This window comes from Barbus barbus, assembly GCF_936440315.1.
Source record: "Barbus barbus genome assembly, chromosome: 3".
Classification (NCBI taxonomy): Eukaryota; Metazoa; Chordata; class Actinopteri; order Cypriniformes; family Cyprinidae; genus Barbus; species Barbus barbus.
Window position 1 is genome coordinate 30,183,455 of NC_136731.1, and position 22,574 is coordinate 30,206,028.

The 22,574-nt window shown below is 38.6% G+C and overlaps 1 protein-coding gene across 2 annotated transcripts in view; it reads left to right on the forward strand.

The window, feature by feature from the left end:
* prkcbb (protein kinase C, beta b) overlaps positions 1 to 22,574 on the forward strand; it is a 134,436-nt gene that overhangs the window by 88,994 nt on the left and 22,868 nt on the right. For both annotated transcript variants that reach the window (XM_079394292.1, XM_079394291.1), the window contains exons 10-15: positions 864 to 1,037; positions 7,746 to 7,837; positions 13,292 to 13,354; positions 16,262 to 16,400; positions 17,450 to 17,530; positions 18,059 to 18,166. In XM_079394292.1, coding sequence (XP_079250418.1) covers positions 864 to 1,037; positions 7,746 to 7,837; positions 13,292 to 13,354; positions 16,262 to 16,400; positions 17,450 to 17,530; positions 18,059 to 18,166 — 657 coding nt within the window. The remainder of the gene's footprint in view (positions 1 to 863; positions 1,038 to 7,745; positions 7,838 to 13,291; positions 13,355 to 16,261; positions 16,401 to 17,449; positions 17,531 to 18,058; positions 18,167 to 22,574) is intronic.

The window sequence follows — 22,574 nt, forward strand, 5'->3', positions numbered from 1 at the left end:
ACGTAGCTTGTTATTGGAAAAGCTACACAGTTTTGATGGTTACAGAACTGAAAAAAAATGTACTTCATTTGCATAAGGATGTACTGTTAAGTCAGGCACCACAGTATAAAACCGCAAAGCGTGAAATGTTGCTGCTCTGAAAGCTTTTATTTGTTTTCCTTTTAATGGTATTATTGATTGAGATCAGTGTTTGATTTCATTTGTCTAGATCATCTATGTTTCAGCTAAATTTATATGGTAACAGATGTTTTACCAGATGTCTCAATATTAGATTACAATATACAATATTACATTGTAGCTTAGCTTTAGTTTTAATATTTATGTTAATTAGCATTATTTAAATTTAGTGATGTTAGTGCATTTAATTTTACGTTTTCATTCTGTTCTGATTGTTTTAATGTTATCTATCTGGCAAGTTTTATTTACCATTTTCTTTCTTGCTCATTTTGGATTAATGAAAATGTATGTGGGTTAAATTTTATTTGTATTAGAATGTTTATGCATTTAAATTAAAATGTTTTTACTTTTTAATGTTTATGATATTAATCTCTTGCTTTTTTATTTAATTTTCCTTCATTTCTGTTGCTCTTTGGCTCAGTGCAGTCTTTCTCTCTACTCTTTAAACTTTCTCACTCTTTAGTATATGAGTGCTGAGAATGAGTGTAAACGCTGCTGTATTGATCTGCAGTCAAAGGCCAGTGTATCTTCTGCTAATAAATGAAGGTCATGCGCTGTTACAGTATTGCTTTGCTCATTTCCTCCTGCTTGCTCGCTCAAATGCTTCAGTTATGTGTTTGGTTGCATAACTCTGAACATCCCTGCTACCTTCACACTCTCTCTCTCTCTCTGCTTGTCTGTCTTAGGTGATGTTGGCCGAGAGAAAGGGAGGTGATGAGCTGTTTGCCATAAAGATCCTGAAGAAGGACGTGGTGATCCAGGATGATGATGTTGAATGCACTATGGTGGAGAAGAGAGTGTTGGCCTTGGCAGGAAAACCACCCTTCCTCACTCAACTGCACTCCTGCTTTCAGACCATGGTACTGCAGCTTCTCGTCTCGTCTCATCTCTTCTGCTCTCATTTCATTTCATGTCTTAGATTCATCTCATGACGTCTCTTTTGCTCTCCTTTCTTCATCTTCTTGTCTCGTTTTGCCTCTCATTTTGTCGTCTCATCTCATCTTGTCTAATCTCCCGTTGTCTATTCAGTTCTCATCTCACCTTGTCCTCTCTCCTGCTGCTCTCCTCATCAGCTTTTCATCCCTCCTCCTTCTCTTTTCTTCTCCTCTTCATTTCTTTTCGCCTCTTCTGCTCCATCTCATTTCATGTTGTTCATTTTGTTCTTCTCTCTCTCATGTAGATGCGTCTCGTCTCATCTTATCTCATCTCATGTCATCTCTTTTGCACTCCTCTCCTGATCTTCTTTTCTTGTTTTCTCCCTTCTCTCCTCTTCTGTTCTCCTCTCATCTGGTCATTCTTCTCCTCATCTCTTTTTCATCTCATATTATCTCCTCTCTTTTGTTCGTCCTTACCACATCTTCTTATCTCTTCTCATTTCATCTCATCTCTTCTCCTCTCCCCCTTTCATAGCATCTCGTAAGCTCTCCTTTTCATCTCAACTCATCTCCTTTTTGCTCCTCTCTTCTCTTTCTTTTCTCAACGTATATCCTTCGTCATAAGCTGAAGCGTGGGCACACATGTCACTGTTTCATTTTGCAGCACATGACCAAACACACACACAAACTCACACACAGACACACACACTTGGAATCCATCCCTCCCCATCCCCCACATGCTGCTTAGAGGCTGCAGTAATTTGTACATCGACAAGAATGGTGTTTGTGCGTGTTTGTGTGTGTTTGTGTGTGTGTGTGTGTGTGTGTGTGGTCATGTGAATGTGACATGCTCACAGGGGGGAAGCGCGCTACACACTCATCTGTGGCCGCAGCAGAGCTGTGACAGGCAGCATCGCCATCTCTCAACGTCCTACTGAGCACCGCATGAGCCCCTGTCACCGACAGCAAGATAGCGAGAGACAGAGAAATCGAGACAGGAAGCGAGATTCAAAGGATAGAGAGGACTGAGTCAGAAACCGAGGAGACTCTGGGGGAGGAAAAGATTGTGACGTCATGTGGCCAAAGCTCTTTTATGCCTTGTTTTTCTGGAACTGCATTGGATCTCAAATGAAACTACGTCACTAAATCATCTCCTCCTTCACACACACGTTCGTTAAGAACGAAAAAAATAAAGCTTGCAAGATATTCGAGCGGGGTGTTGGGAGGGGATTTCTTTATGGAGGGGGATCAGTCACAGGAGGTATTTGACAGCCAAACAGCTGCAGTCATGTAGATTATCCTCAAGCCTATAATGGGGAGTTAGTCAGATGTGTGTGTATGAGGTTGTGTATGCTGATGTGTTGTAGTTGTCGGGGTTTAGGTAGTTGGTGTGTAGTGGAGTGAGGTAAAGACTCTTTCCCGCCACCCGCCCTCTTTCCTTCCTGACAGTGATGGGACCTCCTTTAAGCACTGCTGCCTAGCAGTCCGTCTCCCCCTCGCACTCTTCATCACTTTCAGTCTCTTAATCCTCCCTGACTCTAATTCCCCTGACCATCACACACACACACACCACTGCAGGAAATTACACCACCCGCAACTGATGCAAAATAAGCCTCATCATTACAGGAAGAAAGACAATAAAATGGAGCCCAGGGAAAATGTGTCTGAAACTTGCATATATGAAGACGTCCGGCATGTTTTGATCTTTGGATTTTGGCCCTGGGATTTGTCTTGTATATTAGTGTGTGGATGTGCAGTTGTGTATGTGTATGTGTGTGTGTGTGTGTGTGTGTGTGTGTGTGTGTGTGTGTGTGTGGATTTGTTAAAAATGTATTATAGGCTTGTGTCACTAAAAGTAAATATTCTTGCAGGGGTTTGAGTGACAGTAAAAGTAATACACAAATCCATAGGCATTTCATAAAATCTTACTATTAATGTCAGTACATTTAATACTGAATAATGAATTGTCTGAGCCAGTTTCTTTTAGTGAATCAAAAATATACAAAAGTATATAACAATATACAATGTCAATTGTTGTCTTTTTCCTGAATTGTTTCTTACACTAAAACAGACTAAATCTGTCAAGTTCCCAAATGAATGACTCCTATGAGCTGATTCTTTTTTAATAAAGAAAAAATATGCAACATGCCTGTTGTAGTACACGTCCCAGACAATTGACCCTTACAAGCTGATTTTTTTTTTATTAAATCAAAAACATACAGGATATCTGTAAGATTCTATTTTCCTAAAAAGTGAATCAGAATCATACAACATGACTAATTCTTTCTAATTCCCAGCTCTCTATAGTGAATCGGAAGCATTCAGTGCAAACGGTGTAATCCAATAATCAGTCAATTAATCTTTTAAAGATCTTTTTAAGTTCTTTTTTTTAGTGAATCAAAAATACAGTATACAATATACAAAATACAAACTACAAGATGAGTCCTCTGCACAATCTGACTTTGTTGCAACCTAGAATTAAACTGCTGGTCACGCCTGACCAGAGGAGGACGGCACACTATTTCCCTTTTTAACACAGTAAAGCTGCTTTGAAACAATCTGCATTGTAAAAAGCGTATATACAAATAACAGTGACTTGACTTGACTTGAAAATGTGTCCAGTATTGCCCAGTTCCTGGATAAATAAACTGGTTCTTTTTAGTAAATCAGAAATATAGAGCAAAACAAATTCAAAACAATTCCCAAATGAACGACTCCAATAAGCCAATTCATTTTAGTGAATCAAAAACTTTGTGAAATGTTAAATCCAGTTCCTGAGTGAATTACATTTATGAACAGATACTTTTTAGACAATCACAAATAGTTACTGATAGCAGTTACTGATTTACCATAAATTACTTTTCACAAGTTCGCCTGCCCATCCATTCCTGATGGTTAATGGTAAACAAACTTGGCTTGCTGTCCTTAATGTAAGCTCGAACCCAAGGTTCGGCTTGAGCGCCGAGTTCAACCCCCCAATTGACCATTCACAAAGAGCTGGATTGACAGGCGATCTGACCAGTCAGAACGCAGATATTATGTCCCACCGCTGCTATCCGCCATCTAGCCCTACAGCTACGGCCTGTGTCCATAGAAATACATGTTAAAATTAGGAAAAAAGGTTGACTGAATTGAAAATTTTTCAATATAACTAAATACAAAAATATGCGGAGGGTTAAGCTGTGCTGTTGTTGGCTGCCACAGTAACGGCAATAAGCTAAGGTATTCCTTTAAATTACTTGTTTTGCGTACCAGAAAATATGTCATGTCCGGAGCTGTATGGCTTGTAGCGCTTACTCCACCCCAAAATGAACATTTTGTCATTAATCACTTACCCCCATGTCGTTCCAAACCCGTAAAAGCTTCATTCGTCTTCGGAACATAATTTAAGATATTTTGGATGAAAACCGGGAGGCTTGTGACTGTCCCATTGACTGCCAAGTAAATTGCACTGTCAAGGTCCAAGTCCATCTGTCATCAGTGGTTCAATCTGAATTTAATGAAGCGACGAGAATACTTTTTCTGGCAAAGAAAACAAAACAATGACTTTATTCATCAATTTGTCTCCTCTGGCTCAGTGTAGCGCCATTTTGGAGAATATCTGCTGGACGCAATCAGCGTACGCTCTTCTGTGTCAGCCGCGCCACAAGGATACGTCTTTTACGTTTGTTTACACTTGATTTGAATGAAAACCGCGCACCCAGTCCAGTCAATGGGACAGTCACAAGCCTCCCGGTTTTCAACCAAAATATCTTAAATTATGTTCCGAAGACGAACAAAGCTTTTACGGGTTTGTAACGACGTGGAGGTAAGTGATTTAATGACACAATTTTCATTTTGGGGTGGAGTATCCCATTAAGTTAAATACTGAGTGTTAAATAATAAAATAATATGTGAAAACATGTGCTCTTATTATTCTGTGGACAAAAAACGCTCGAAATCTGTATATGCACATGTGCGCTCATCTGTTTTCAATGCAGGTTAACTGCGTCGCTTCATGTCACCTTCCCATTCAGTAAACTACCTTTACTCCAAAAAGACAGTCACTGCGACACTCCAAAGTGATGAAACTGTGGTTCTATGTACTTTTTTAAAAACCATTTTCATAGGTTTCATGTTAGATTGTTGGCTCAGAAAATATGTAAATGCACACGCACAATAGCCGCAGCTGTATCCCTTCAAGCCTTAACCACAAATCAGACAGGAGAGTTGATTAACTTCGGTGGACTTAAACTTGAAAAATGGTGTGTTCCGTGGTTGAAATAAAACACTTTCTGATGTTTATTTATGTTAACTAAGGGGGCCAGTCTTTGGAGATGGTCCACACTGCAGAATACAAGATCCAGGGGGTGAGTTTGGATCCAGATCCAACTCCTCCCACCTTACATATACCTAAACCTACCCGTCTCCTCCCCCTGATCCCTGAACCCACCCATCTCCACCCCCTAGATATGGATCCAATCCTGCCCCCTGGATCTTTGTTCTGCAGTGAGGGACTACTGGGTCTCTGCAAACGGTCAATTGGGGTAGTACCTAGAGGGAGAAACACAGAAATAGAGGGGGAGATGGGCAGGTGGAGGGATGCCAGAATAATTGACGCTGGGACTGTGCAATGAGAGCTGCTTATATAGGCTTGTAATGATGATCGACAGGACTGAATGATTAGACTCCTCCCGATCCTACGTTTGGAACTTCATTTGTCATGTCCAATTCGAAATGAACCCATGACTGTGTTCTATTGTACTTACAGGGGCGAACTTGCCCATTAGGCAAAGGTAGGCGACTGCCTTGGGCCCCCAAATAACAAGGGCCCCCTAAATTGCTTTTCATATACTAGAAGCGCATTAAGCGCAGACACGCGAACGTTGCTGTTTACGGTGTTTATTACCACGACAACTGTCAGCGTGTCCGAGTTGAACGTGCTTCTTGTGTATCCTGCTTGTAGCAAATGGAAATATTATGCATCTGAAGCTGACTGCCGCACGAGCGCGAGGTCTCTCTTTCCCAGCGCGCGCACACACCTCTCTCTGCGTCTGCGTCTGCTCTGTTCAGCGAGCAGCTGAAAGGAGCTGCGCTTTCAGTTAAAACACAAATATGTTGCTTCTCTAATTTTACATGCAAGTATAGCAGAAATCACAGCACAGCTGTTGTCTTTATCTTATGTGTAGCCTATTTGATTTTATCAGAAGACGGCACGATTATAAATCAGGATTTTTGTGCAGATTAACATCTTGGAAGGGAGAGCTGGTTATGTAGTCTTAATTTGTCGCGTTTCAGTCAATATTTCATATTCATTCCGTTGTCTGACAACAGAAACAGTAAAATATACCAATGAAAACAGTTATATTGAGAATTTAGCTGCATCGAAATACAGTATGTGGCACAGAGAGGTAAACAAATGTAATAATAATAAATGTACATCTTGCATGTTCAGAAGTGAGCTGCCCTGTCCTGCGAAAATGTAAACAGGTTTGTGTTAGTAAATTGCTCAGTGCAATGAAAGAGAAGTAATAGGAATGGTATTTCTATGTTTTTTTTTCATGTGTCTAATAGACATGAACAAGTTCTTGGAAAAATATCTATGACCTATGAAACATGTCTACTCTTCATGCTCTATGTTAACTATATATTGCATAAAGCATCCATATTTGTCCATGCCCATGTTGATTAGAGTATTAAAAACTTGAAAAGTATTAATTTAAGGTACATTTAGAACAAATAAAAATGTGCGATTATTCACAAGTTAACTCATTAACTACAACATGTGATTAATCACGATTAAATATTTTAATCGATTGGCAGCCCTAAGTTAAAATGACTAAAATTAAATGTAGGCTTAAGCTGGTAACTCATCAGTGGACTTTCCTCGACACTATAGGCTATATTTTTTCACACTATTCTCATTCTCGCTAATTCAAGTTTTTATATGAATGAACCTCTGAAGGGAACTTATTGTCTTCAGAAAAGTTTCGATGGTATTTTCATTTTACCTGACAAAGTATCATTTATGAGCTATATTTCTGACATTCCAAAAGCACCTCCTACTGGCAGAGAATGAATGTGCATTTTCAATAAATAGTTTTTGTTCAGACCAATGCGAAAATCCACCCAAATAAATTTGTTTTAAATAATATAATAATTTATACTTCTGACTCATCCCTTTTCTTAAAAAGATTTAAAAGTTCAATTGTGGGGTTTATCATTTTATTATTTTTTTTTTTTTTTGTTAACTTGCATCTCAATGGTAAATCAATTACTATTTCGTGGTCTACGAAGTGTCTGCTAAATGAATAAATGTAAATGAAAAAATCCCATTATAACATGTAAATGAAAACATTGGACTCAACTATGGGGCACCATTGTGCAGCAGCAAGTATCACGACAAAAGAGAAACCTCAAGGCTGATCTAGGTAAATGTGTGCAAATGTATAGGGCCCCATTCCTATATTTGCCTGAGGCCCCCAATTCACTAAATCCGCCCGTGTACTTAAAGAAGTGTTAAGAAACCATAATAAAATTGTTTCCAAAATCTACTATTGTGTTCTATTTTTCATTTGACCCCCAAGTAGCACTGGGGAAAATAAATAAACTTCTAAAACCGTTCTGTGTTACAAGACAATTCAACCGTCTTGTCAGATTTTCTCAACTGTCCTGTCTCTTGTCTCTTACCCCACTGTCTCTGTGTATCTACAGGACCGCCTGTACTTTGTCATGGAATACATCAGTGGTGGGGATCTCATGTATCATATCCAGCAGGTCGGCAAGTTTAAGGAACCCCACGCTGTGTGAGTACAGCTCTCGTCTTTGTTTCTTCATAGCGCCGTCAAGTGGCCACACCACAAAGATGTGGCATTTTCAGATTCATCAATTCAAAATCGGATGAATGGCTAATCTTACTGGCCGATGATGCCTTTAAATCGATGATGCACCAGCAAGTTGATGAGTTCCCCAATGTGAACTGTTGACCTCAAAGAATGTGTTAACAGTTGAACTAACTGATGAGCTTGCCAGTCAGCTAGCTGATTATTTCACCATGAGCTCACCGAATATTTAATCGATGAGCACATTGATTAGTTCACGATGAACTCACCAATGTGTGTGAGTTAACTGAATGTGGTTGAACTCATCCAGCTAACACACTCTGTAGAACGAACAGGTGCTCTCGTTGTTATTGCCCAATAAGATGACGGGTGGAAAGGAGGGACATTCATAGGGCAGAAATTGTTTCCCGCTGTGCTGTGTTGTCACTTCAAAGTGACCTCAAAGTAGTTTGGCCCACTCTTGCTGCTGCCGCTCTTTCTTTCAGTGCCCTTCTGTTGGAGATATGAGGTGTCTACTCAACATAATTCGTAATTAGCTGTATGAAGGCCAGGCCAACCTTCTTCCCCCATCTCTGACTTTCTCTTTCACTCTTCTTTTTTTCTTTTTAGCTCTATTTCTGCAGATCTATGAAGTGCTGCAGTGATGGCATATTTTTGTAGGCCAACGAAGCAGTTCTTGATTCTTAAATGTTTTGTTCATCATGAAAAAGTTTGATAAATTTTTAAGCTTCGCTAGAGACCATAGACTTTACTTCAGTCATTTAAACATAAACTTAAAAAAACCCACTGACTTTTGGGACAATGGAGAACTGTAAGTGCTAAAATGCTAACTCATTTCTGTGTTTTTGGCCTACAGACATACATAATCCCTGCAGCACTTCATTCATCTATTCATCTCTCCTCCCTATTGTGTGATGAGGTATTGAGTTGAGGCAAATTAATAAGAGGAAAGATAGAAAGCTTATTTTGTTAAGGGGTTTGTGATAGGTTTTGTCTACAGTTATATTATAATTGTTGTTTTAACTATTATCAACTATGCCACTCTCTTTGCAAAAACCAAACAAACACATGCCTTGATAGTGCACTACTTCACTGTGTGATATAGCCTGGTAGAATGTAGTTGCAATGAACCCAAATTCAAGTTATTGGAGTAAAAATACCCCTTGTCAGTTTTTGTCTTATATTTATTTCTTATGATAGCCATATATATGATAACATCACAAGAGTGCAGTTTTTACCGAATATCAGCACAACTGCGAATGTGATATTAATTTTATACAACAGTTCAATAAAATTAAGATAATATTCTCATTTTATTTTAGACACAACATTGTCTGTTTTGCCAACATAAATATATTTCCATACAAACACACAGAAGAACCGTTGTGTGTCTCTTTCAATGGTGTTTCATTCCTGAATGAAACTGCATTTTTAACAAATTGGGTAAATGAATGATTCAGTGATCCAATAAAATTAGCATAGAATTAGTCAAATGTAGACTAGTTCTACTAATAAAGTGAACCCAGAGTATTTTGCATTCACAAAGCATGTTGCAGGTCAGATATAGTCTGATGCTTGGGTTCATTTAAAGGAAAACTTTTTTGAAAATAGTCTCAAGGAATCAAGGAACTTTGCTGCCGTCCCATGGGTGTAGCAGGCGCAGTAATATGACGCAGCGCCTGAAAGTAGTCCCCAGCTAGGTAGCTAGTTATGATATAGCTGGGGACTACTTTCAGGCACTGCGTAATATCATTGCGTCTGCTGCACCCATGGGACAGCAGCAAAGTTCCTTGATTATTACGCCGGAATGAGAGTATAGTTCCTAGCCATATCAGCCTAGAAAATCGCAAGATTTCATTTTACGTCGGTCTTAGCACACGATGCAACTACAGAAGAGTCAAGCTTTAAATAGGAAAATTATCGAATCTCTTTGGTCATTTTTGAGCGAGATGCTAATGGTCTAATCTGATTCAATGATCTATGCTAAGCTAAGCTAAAAGTGCTACCGCCAGACCCAGAGATCGCCTGAATGGATTCAAAAATGGTAAAACTCAACTGTTTAACTCTAGGGGAGTTACTAATTTGAAAAAAGAAAGAATCAGCAGCAAACAGACAGGTGTTTGAGGGTGATCTCAGAATGGGTGGCTCCTTGGCAGTAGATGACTGAGCTGACCTTTGCAGTAATCTCCTCTCAGAACCACTCTCTGTCTCCACATCTAACAAGCTTCATCTCTGTTTGCTCTACTTTCAGCTTGCTGTCTGCCCTTTATCATAAAGAATTAGCCTGTCTCTGTGGGGGAGAGCAGCGTTGTCATTGTGTTGGGTATGGAGCTCAGCGCAGTTCAAAGGTCAGGGTGATTATGAGCGCCCAATGACAGGGAGGACATGAAACCGTTGCAGCACATTGTAGCTGTTGGAAGTGGAATATATCCAGGTTTCCAGATGCAAAAGCCCACAATGGTTATGGAACACAGCTGAGGATTTTATTTGCTTGTATTATGATATAACGAGAGCCAGCTGTATTGTTTCTAAGATACAATGACTATTTTCTTGTTACTTTGCTCCTCCTCCCTTATTCTCTCAGTACTGTACATACAGCTATGCACAAAATGTACACAAACATCTCGTCTTAAACGAAAAGCCATATAGTGACTATTACCACAGATGGTAATAACACTGTGTTAATTGCGGCAGACTATTGCTGAGTTTTGTGAATGAAGCTCAAAGTAAGAACCTAATTTACATAGAAATGTATGGAGGATTGTGAATACAACTTAAAAATAAAATGAAGAAATCAATTATTTTAAATTAAGAAATAAAAATGTACTTTGTCATTTTCAATTTGACAAATTAATTTACAACTATTAATGTTTGAAATGTAGTTGAATGTAACAACATAGCACTAATTATAATAAAATTATTCACTTTTGAATCTGACAAATAATATATGTATTAACAGCTGTATATTTAATCTAATTAAATTTTTTCAGGTTTCTTAGATGAATACAAAGTTCAGAAGAACAGAATTTATCTGAAACAGAAATCTTTTGTAACATTATAAATGTCTTTATCATCATTTTTTATCAATTTAACGCATCATTGCTAAATAAAAGTATTAATTTCTATAATTTATTTCACAAAAAATAAATAAATAAATTATACTGACTCCAAGCTTTTGAATGGTATAGTGTATAATGTTTTTAAAGCATTTTATTTCAGATGTTACGGCCCGACGCGAACAACTGATGTTAACGGGATTCCGACCACAGCCAACAGATCACCAAAATAACACATAAGATTAAATGACTTATTAAAGAAGAGTATAAGAAATATAAGGAGCATTAGCTTCGGAGAGGCCCAAAGCCAAAATAACAAACAAAAGAACTAAATAAAATAAAAATATATAAATGACCTAATTAAATACAGATGAACTTCCCTATCTCCCTAAACAAAAACACATCGCAAAATCAGATCAAAATAAATAGCAGACCTCTCCTATGTCAGACTTTGTTTCTCTGTGTCTTGTGTTTCCCCTCCTCTCGTGCCCATATTTGGTTAGTTCCTATTCCTGTTCTCGTTTTTGCTTATTAGTTCATTAGTTCCCAGCCCTGTGTTATTAATTATCTAGTTTAGTCTCCCCTTCTTAAGCCCTGTGTTTCCCTGCCTCTGTGTCCAGTCTTATTGTCATCTTATCGTCTTCCTATCGTCAGTGATCGTGATTCTGTGTACTTCCATGTCTCCAGCGGTCCCTAAGTGTTTGTATTAATAACTTCCATGTTTGATGAAAGCTCCTCGCCTCCTCGCTCCTTGCTCCAGAGTGTGACGTGACATCCTACGCTCTGGAGAATTTTCGTAGGATAAACAGAATAAATCACGAATCGAAACAAACAATAACCACATGTGTTGCCATGTGTTGGTAGCGCCGCCCTTTTAAAGTCACCCGCTTCAGGATCCACCAGTCACGTTCCTTGATGAAGAGCCAATCCCTGCACACATACACACTCACATACACAAAGCAAAACACATGAAAACAACGATGCCAAGGATCGTAACACAGATAAATGCTGATCTTTAGATCTTTCTATTCATCAAAGAATCCTGAAAAAAAAAATTACTCAACAGTTTTAAATATAATAATAATAATAATAATATATGTTTCTTGAACAGCAAATCAGCATATCAGAATGATTTCTGAAGGATCATGTGACTGAAGATTCGAGTAATGAAGCTGAAAATGTTGCTTTGATCACAGATATAAAATACACTTTCAAATAGAAAGCAGTTATTTTATATAGAAAAAAAAATTCACAATATTACTGCTTTTGCTGTATTTTGTATCAAATAAATGCAGGCTTGGTGAGCAGAAGAGAATTCTTTACAAAACATTAAACATCTTACTGTTCAAAAACTTTTGTTTTTGTCTGGTAGTGTAAAAGCAACCACTTTTAAAATTGGCAAATATACTGTACATATTTACAGCTGTTTTTTTTTTTTTTTTTATGTTCAAAGTGTAACAAAACATACATACATACATACATTCATACATACATACACATACATACATTTATGTAACACTTTGATATAGGGACCAATTTCCACTATTAACTAGTTGTTTATTAGCATGCCTGTTATTAACATATTGGCTTTTTATTAACTTATTAAGCACATATTCTGCATGACCATATTCTATATCCCTAATCCTACACAATACCTAAACTTAACAACTACCTTACTAACTATTAATAAGCAGCAAATTAGGAGTTTAAATTAAGGCAAAGTCATAGTTAGTAATTTGTTAATAGCGAGAATTGGACCTTAAAAGAAAGTGTGACCTACATTGAATACATCACGTGTCATTTGGATGTTTTTATATAATTCATGCTTAAAAGTTAAATGTAACAAAGGATTAATCATTTTTAATAAAGTATTTTTGAATTAATAAATTGATAACTGATATCTTTACGTGGCATTTCTACTCCTCCAAAGAAAGGAAGCATGTTTGAAAAGAATGACAGTAAAATAGTTGATATGCTAATTGATATTGACAAACATGCCACCTGATGAATAAAAGATTACTGCGTGCTTGTATTAATAACAGATATCTGACTTGCTTTATCTCTCTTATGTCTTTTCTGAGGGCAGAGCTCCAGTTTCAGTGCTCTCAGCAGAAACACACCTTTATCAGACTGTTATGTTATTTATTAGACAGATGTCTGGAATACTCCATTCTGATTGGACAGACTCATCACACTATGCGGCCTCCTTTGTTTTGTGTTGGAGTTTATTTTTTTGATAATGACCACCTGGCTGACTTTTGGCCATGAAGATTGACCAAGAAAAACAACGGATTCATCTCCTGTGCTCAGATGTTCATATTGATTCGGATGTGTGTGTGTGTGTGTGTGTGTGTGTGTTTAGGTTTTATGCTGCAGAAATCGCCATAGGCCTATTCTTCCTGCATGTGAATGGTATTATATACAGGTGAGTGAAGCCCAGACAGCAACACACATGTAAGTCACACATAGAAGTGAGAAAAGTCTAGAAGTGAGAAGAGAACGATTGACTGTTGGCCACCACAAGGGTCTTTAGAGGTGCTGGGATATTAGATGACTGGCTTCCAGAGCAACACACACTTAGAGTTGATTCTGTATTTAGTTTGACGCAAACAAAAAAAATGGCCTTGAGGAATGAAAGTACTGTGCATTCAATTTATTGCACTGTTGTTTAACTGGGCAACAATCATTCAGCTAGTTGAAACACTGACAACACAATAAGTCTTTCCAGAATTTTTTAGCGGCCAAAGAACATTTTACATTTACATTTTATGCATTTAGCAGACGCTTTTATCCAAAGCGACTTACATTCAGGTTACAGTTTTTACATTTTATCAGCTCTTTACATTAATCACAGCTCAACATTGGACATCTTGAGCTGTGATTAATTAAACAGTATCTCTGACTTTATAAAACAGTTAAGTGTATTGAATTGTCTTGTGTTTCATTGCATTACAAAAAACATTATTGTTTTTCATTGTACAAGTGCAGCGAGTGAGCCCCTGGATGGTGGCCTAAACAGGAAGTAGAGCTGTAATCCAGGCTGTTAACAGAAAACCTCCATTGCATGTTTTCACTACAAACAGACAGCACTCATGAATTCTTTACAGAGCAATTTTTTCTCCTTCATCAAGCTCACCCGTGCTTCTCTTCATAAAGCTGCTAGGGTTGGCCGGTACAATGAATATTAATGGTGTATTTGGGATGATTTTGCTGGTGAAATGAAATGAGCTAGTGAATATTGCAGTGATTTTATACACTTTTTGTTTGACCATTAGGTCTGCATTGTTGGACTTGAGAAACTTTTTCAACTTGAGAAAGATGTTAGTGTTTGGGATTGAAAAACCGTGATGGAGTGGCAAATTCATTCAGTTTCTGCAGTTCATTTTAAAATGTTCATTGCAATGGACTGATACACAAATTCACAAATATGATTCACATGCAAATGTGTTGGTAAATATTGATGTTTATTTTACCTATGTATGTGTGTACTTTTAACTTTCAAGTTATTTGAAAAAAATCAATATATATTATATTATAGTATAGTGTGTAGTATAGTGTACTATATATATATATATAGTATCTCACAGAAGTGAGTACACCCCTCACATTTTTGTAAATATTTTATTATATCTTTTCATGTGACAACACTGAAGAAATGACACTTTGCTACAATGTAAAGTAGTGAGTGTACAGCTTGTATAACAGTGTAAATTTGCTGTCCCCTCAAAATAACTCAACACACAGCCATTAATGTCTAAACCGCTGACCACAAAAGTGAGTACACCCAGTGAAAATGTCCAGATTGGGCCCAAAGTGTCAATATTTTGTGTGGCCACCATTATTTTCCAGCACTGCCTTAACCCTCTTGGGCATAGAGTTCACCAGAGCTTCACAGGTTGCCACTGGAGTCCTCTTCCACTCCTCCATGACGACATCACAGAGCTGGTGGATGTTAGAGACCTTGCGCTCTTCCGTTTGAGGATGCCCCACAGATGCTCAATAGGGTTTAGGTCTGGAGACATGCTTGGCCAGTCCATCGCCTATACCATCAGCTTCTTTAGCAAGGCAGTGGTTGTCTTGGAGGTGTGTTTGGGGTCGTTATCATGTTGGAATACTGCCCTGCAACCCAGTCTCTTCTTCAGTATGTCACAGTACATGTTGGCATTCATGGTTCCCTCAATGAACTGTAGCTCCCCAGTGCCGGCAGCACTTATGCAGCCCCAGACCATGACACTCCCACCACCATGCTTAACTGTAGGCAAGACACACTTGTCTTTGAACTCCTCACCTGGTTGCTGCCACACACGCTAGACACCATCGGAACCAAATAAGTTTATATTGGTTTCATCAGACCACAGGACATGGTTCCAGTAATCCATGTCCTTAGTCTGCTTGTCTTCAGCAAACTGTTTGCAGGCTTTCTTGTGCATCATCTTTAGAAGAGGCTTCCTTCTGGGATGACAGCCATGCAGACCAATTTGATGCAATGTGCGGCGTATGGTCTGAGCACTTACAGGCTTACCCCCCACCCCTTCAACCTCTGCAGCAATGCTGGCAGCACTCATACGTCTATTTCCCTAATACAACCTCTGGATATGACGCTGAGCACGTGCACTCAACTTCTTTGGTCGACCATGGCGAGGCCTGTTCTGAGTGGAACCTGTCCTGTTAAACCGCTGTATGGTCTTGACCACCGTGCTGCAGCTCAGTTTCAGGGTCTTGGCAATCTTATTATAGCCTACGCCATCTTTATGTAGAGCAACAGTTCTTTTTTTCAGATCCTCAGAGAGTTCTTTGCCATGAGGTGCCATGTTGAACTTCCATTGACCAGTATGAGAGAGTGAGAGCGCTAACACCAAATTTAACACACCTGCTTCCCATTCACACCTGAGACCTTGTAACACTAACAAGTCACATGACACCGGGGAGAGAAAATGGCTAATTGGGCCCAATTTGGACATTTTCACTTAGGGGTGTACTCACTTTTGTGGCCAGCATTTTAGACATTAATGGCTGTGTGTTGAGTTATTTTGAGGGGACAGCACATTTACACTGTTATACAAGCTGTACACTCACTACTTTACATTGTAGCAAAGTGTCATTTCTTCAGTGTTGCCACATGAAAAGATATAATAAAATATTTACAAAAATGTGAGGGGTGTACTCACTTCTGTGAGATACTGTGTATATATATATATATATTGATATTGTAAAATATATAGTATATTATAAAAAATTATTTAAAAAAATTTATTTGTAACACTCACTTTTCACAGTCGTTCCTTGCTCGTTTGTATTCTCCACTGACTCCTCTCACATCTTTGTGCATCAGAGATCTAAAGTTGGATAATGTCATGTTGGACATGGAGGGTCATATCAAAATTGCTGACTTTGGCATGTGCAAGGAGAACATGCTTGATGGAGTCACCACCAAGACCTTTTGTGGGACCCCTGACTACATCGCCCCTGAGGTGAGTGCTTGAGGACGGTCCTGTACATGTGTTTTGATGAGTGCCAAAGTGTTGGATGAAAAAGGAGAACCAGTGGCCTACATATTTCATGCATGTATAATTCGGGGCAGTCGTGGCCTGATGGTTAGAGAGTCTTGTAACCCAAAGGTTGTGGGTTCAAGTCTCACTACCGGCAGGGATTGTAGGTGGGGGGTGTGAATGTCCAGTGCTCTCTTCCACCTTCCACCTTCCATAACATGACTGAAGTGAGACCCTTGAGCAAGGCACCGAACGCTCAACTGCTCCCAAGAAAATGGCTGCCCACTGCTCTGAGTGTGCATTCATGGTGTGTGTGTTTGTTCACTACTCACTGCTGTGTGTGCACTTGGATGGGTTGAATGCAGAGCACAAATTCCGAGTATGGGACACCATACTTGGCCACATGTCACTTTTACTTTTACTTTCATAGACATTTGCGGATCTACCAGGGCTGCGTTTCCCAAAAGCACTGTAAGCCTAAGTTGATCGTAACTCCATTGGTTTCAATGGGTCTACGATGTACTTAAGCTTACAATGCTTTTGGGAAACGTAGCCCAGGGCTTTCACTACTGTACCTGCACTTGATCTCACACATACCCACATTTACCATTCAGTAATTAGACTAATTTAAGTTCATGTAACCTTACAAATTTGTACAGTGTTGTTTCTATGAAACTCAATTCTGTCCTACATAACACATAAATAGTTTATAAAAATGTCTACATTTTTTAAATGAGTTTACTCGCCAACAAATGTGAACACACTCCCAAACCAAGACACAACATGCTGTAAGAGTGAAGGGATTTCAGTTCATCTAGTCCTCAAAGCTTAAGCTGCATGTTTCTTATTGTGTGAAAGACACTTTACTGTACATAAAACACATTGTAACACATGTTGAAAGCACCATAATCACTTCTGAAACTCTTGACAGAGTGCACGGCGGGACTGATTTTAATATTTACAGATCCTTGGAGTGTCACTCGTTTGTAATTGTTTTTTTACGCCTTACGCTCTGAGTGTGTCTGTTTCAGATCATCGCTTACCAGCCTTATGGAAAGTCAGTGGACTGGTGGGCTTTTGGAGTTCTGCTCTATGAGATGCTGGCTGGCCAGGTAAGAGTTAGGATAACCCAGATCAAGAAGGCCCAAGACAGGGGTTTGTGCCTTTTGGGCCTTCTCTCATTCGCTCTGTTTCATTTCCTCTCTGCTGCTTGCAGTAATTGACCTCTTGCTATCTCAAGGTCAGTTTTTATTAATTACGTTCTGCAAATCTCCCGAGACTAACAGCAAGTATTTCATGCCTATCGGGCTCAGTCAATTATTTATGAATTGTTATGAAACAAGTCAAGCTTTGAACGCTGAAGAAAAAAAGTCTGAATTGTTTCCAGCGGAGACTGCTACTGCTGAACTGTCCTGACAAAAGGATGTCGTAATTCTCTTTTCTAGTCTTTGCTAAACAAACAAGACTTGAAAGGCATTTTTATGGTGATGACTTTCAAACTTCCAGTGTTAAAGGGACACAAATGGAAAAACTGCAAATTATGCAAGTTACAAGATCCATGTTGTTATTGTTGACCATTTATAGTAAACAGCATTGTCCTCTCTTCTTCACTGTCTCTTCTCTCTCTATCTCTTTCAAAGCCTCCATTTGATGGTGAGGATGAGGATGAGCTGTTTCAGTCCATCATGGAGCATCATGTGTCCTATCCCAAATCCATGTCCAAAGAAGCAGTGGCCATCTGCAAAGGGGTGAGCAGCCAGTATACATCAAATTCCTGAAACCATATCAACATGTCCAACACAATTTAATGATGATTGATGATGAATTGATGAAGATTACTATTCTTATCATTTTCATACAGTGCTGTTCAATTTATTTATTTATTTTTTCAGATTTGTTTTCAACAAGGTTGCAGTTATGACAGTAAAGTGATAGAAATATTTAGCAATGTTATGCATATCAGTACTATTTCAAATAAGTGCTGTTGAACTTGAAAAAAATTAAGCACAATGTTTTCAACATTTTTAATAATAAGAAATGTTTCTTGAGTATCAAATCTGCGTATTTGAATGATTTCTGATGGATCATGTGACACTGAAGAGTGGAGTAATGATGCTGAAAATTCAGTTTTGAATCACAGGAATAAATTACATTTTATAAACAAAGAAAATATTTAATTTAAATTGTTATAACATTTCAATTACACGTTTACTGTATTCTGATCAAATAAATTCTGCTTTGGTAAGCAACAGAGACTTCTTCCAAAAACATCCTACTGACTGAAACTTTAAACGTTAATATAAATTATTTAAATTACTTTTTATTTAACCATTTTTCATGACCATAATGCATTAGGAATTGCATCAATTTATTTGATCAAAATACATGCCTTCTTTTAAATGATCGTCAATGGAGAGAGATGCAGCAGAATGGTGTAGTTACAACACCTACCAGCAGGGTAATGCTAACAAGTCACACCTTGTCCCCTTGTCCTGAGGTAACCCAAAGTATCAAATTCAGTTCAGAGTGACTAATGGCCCGGAAAGGTGCAGATACAATCCATCTCATCAGCGTGTCCCTGAGAAAGTACTGAAGTTTTTTCAAGGTGACTGTCTCGGCAGTTCACATACTGCAAGTGGCTTTGAATGAAAAAAAGTCCAGTTATTATATGATTTTATGTGATGCATTATGAATCACATATTCATTGCAGCACTGGTCATCGCAGTTTTCTCTCAGCAACCTTGAAAAATACCACAGCCTCTGACATATCCTATCAACATGGCCCTCTCAGAAATCGCCAGTTCTGTCTGTCTCTCCATCACTATCTTTCATTCACTCTGTCTTGTTATTAGGAGGCCAGTGCTGCTCCAGACTCGAGCGCTGGCAGGTGATGCAGCGAGTGCATGATCTAATTCTTTATTTGAGAGATTTTCTCTCCTGCAGATAAAAGCACACAAACATACGGCCTTAGACAGCACTTAGTGGGAATGCCAATGACTCTTGGCTGTGTGCAGGACCCAGGAGCTCAGCTCTGTTAGTTGCAGGCTTATACTGGAGCACAGATAGCCTGGTTTTGGATGAATATGAATGTTTTTTTATTGGGATTTTTTGCCCCAACAAAACCAGACAAAAGCCGCAGAATGCCCAGGGCATCTTGTCAGGGAATTTATAGTGGACCCAGAAATACAGACAAACACAAATGGATAAGTTTTAGAGAGTTTATTTTCAGTTTCCTTAATGTTTCAGTTCTCAGGATGCTTGCAAGTATTCTCCAGGCAACAGTGAGGTGAACAATAGCTAGTGATGGGAGTAGATGATCTGGAGGATCACAAGCTAGTTGAGCGCTTCCAAGCAGGAACTGTGAGAACTGGCTTACTGGTATCACCTTGATCAGGTTTTAGATGGTCTTTTGAGGTGGATGGGGTGACCGGCTTGGGAACTGAACCCCAGTCCACCACGTGACAGACAGAGGCACAGTCCACTGCTCCACACAGTAAAGTCTATCAAAGGATTCTAGAAGATGTTCTGAAGAGTAGTAGAAGAGTAAAGAACAAACAGGACTAAAGACGATCCAACTTCCTCTATTCTTTTCCAGTCCCAAATCCCAAACAATAATTCCACAATCCAAAATCCTGATGCAAAATGAACTGACAATCCAGCTTCCAGAGCAGCAGATAAAAAGAGTCAAACTTACTGACTCTTGATGGGGGTTCAGGCAGAGAGAAAAAATCAGATTCCAGACAGGATCGAGTTCACACAGGCTTCAGGAATCAGAGTCAGGAACAGACTGGAATGTTCACCAATGAACTGATGAGACAATCTGGAAGAGGGGTAAGAGTGAGACTGACTTATATAGTTAGTGAGACAGGTGAAACCAATGAGGATAATTAAAAAGGAATTAAGAGATCAGGAACAAGAAGCTGGGTGCTGGTTGACAAAATAAGAGTTTAACAGAAAATAGTGACAAAATCATGACACATCTTAGTAAATAGTATAACGCATTCCCTAAAAAGTGCTCGAAAGGGAGCTCTCTCGGAGCTCTCTCCTATTTGCTTATTCTTTACATGTTTCTGTTCTTTCTCCTTGTCACTGCGGTGCCAGAGTGGAGCATATGGCTGCTGAGAAAAGGAGAAAAGTGTTTTGTAGAAGAATGAAAGCCAGGCTTGTGTGTGGGTATATTCTTATGATGCTTGGGACATGAAACATCTGTTATTCGGGTGAATCTCACCTGTCAACATGTCTTGGCCATATTTCACCCCGCCCAAAATATGACAACTTGAGACAATTGTAGCGCTCTAAGACCTTAAGACCTTTATTTTAACCTTCCCAGTTGTCATTATTGTAATGCAATAAAAAAAATAATAATAAATTAATAAAAATATGTATATATTGCATTGGATTATGATTTTCATTTTCAAACATTTATTTTTTCAGTCTTTAAATATATTTTTAATATTTTGGGTGGACATTAAGATTTTCTTTTGCATTGTGATATTATTTTTCAATTTCCCTGTTTGCATTACCATGATGCAAAAATAAATAAATAAAATAAAATTATTTTGTTTAATAATGTTTAATTGTTTTATTACCCAAGTTGATCTAATATAAAAATATAACGTGTGTATACATCATGGTAGTATTTGTTGTGCTGCCTAAAATTATGCTAAAGCATCATGAAGTTACATGTGTAATTACCAGTATTACAGAGGATGACTACAGTAATAAAAATTACAATAAAAATGCTCAATTGGCATGAAAATAAGTCACAATGCATAGAATTTTTATGCAAAGCAAGCATTTATGGTTACACTTTATTTTAAGGTGTCCTTGTTACAGTGTAATTATACATTTAAGTTAATATCAAATTTAAGAGTAATATCAATTAATGCACTTACTATATGGTTAGCTTTAGGATTAGGGTTTGGCTTAGGGTTACTTGCATGTATTTATGCATAATTAAAAGTGTTGCCAAATTAATTGTACTTTTTTCCATTTGATTTTGGGGTGAAATGTGACGTTTGACGTGTGAAGTCGATTTTTGCTGGGCTTTGCTGATCTTCTGCCTACTGTAGCATGCTGCAGTGACCCATTTTGTTTGAGTTAGGACAATGGAAATCTTTGGTACTGGAAGGACAACAAGTTCTGGAATATAAAGTGGAAAGAGAGATGTGAGAGCAGGTGTCTCCAGAGGGACCTGCGCACTAATACATTCATGCTAATGTGAACATTAAATAATGAATCAACCCTCTGCGTTCAGAATCTGAATGCTGCCCCTCTTTGACTGGCTTCATGAAAATGCAGCATGCTTCTGGGTAAAGCCTGATAAACAAAATATAACCCTCGCATAACCCTCGTCCTCTCTGCTTCTTCCTTGACTGTCTCTGTCTTCTCCTCAGCTTGTCTGCAGAGCTCATTGTCCTGATGAGTTCAGTCTTCCTCTCTTCTTCATAGGATCTGCTGTAAGTGCTTGCTGAACTTCTCTAATAGCTTAATTCTGCAGTGCAGTAAGTGTGTCAAATCCTGGAGGGCTCTCTCCCCAACAATCTCCTAAAATAGAGCAGGAATACTAAATGAATCCTTGACATTTAAGACAGATTGGAAAATCCTATAAGTTTGGACAAGCGCGGCTTTAGGCGCGGGGCGCTGCCACCCGCCCTGCCAGGAAAGCTACAATGGAGCCATGCAATATAAATTAGGTATTTCCCTTAACCAAGCGGAGCAATCGTTCTTCCAGCATGGTAATTGAATGATTAATTTAGTCTGGCCTTGTGACTTTCAGAGGACAGATGGATAAATTGAACCTGTCGTAATCAAAATGTTGATGCTCTGTTCTGCCATAAAAAAGCAAAAGAAAATCCTCCCCTTCACTTCTGTAGAGCCTGGGGGTTTGGATTGAGGGGATATAGGCTTTAATGCTCAGAACATCAGCTGAGGGAATATTCATTTGTGCCACTTAAATCGACAGATGCAGAGAACAGCACAGTGACTGTGTTAAACTCTCTCTCTGCAAGATGTGATGTATGCTGTATATTGATGCACCAAAACTTAGGGAGCTGCCCACCTAGACAGCATTTTTGGTCATCATAGGTTTATTTGTAATGCATAAAAATACTGATTACAAATTTTTTTCATGGTTTTCAGACAATATACCATGGT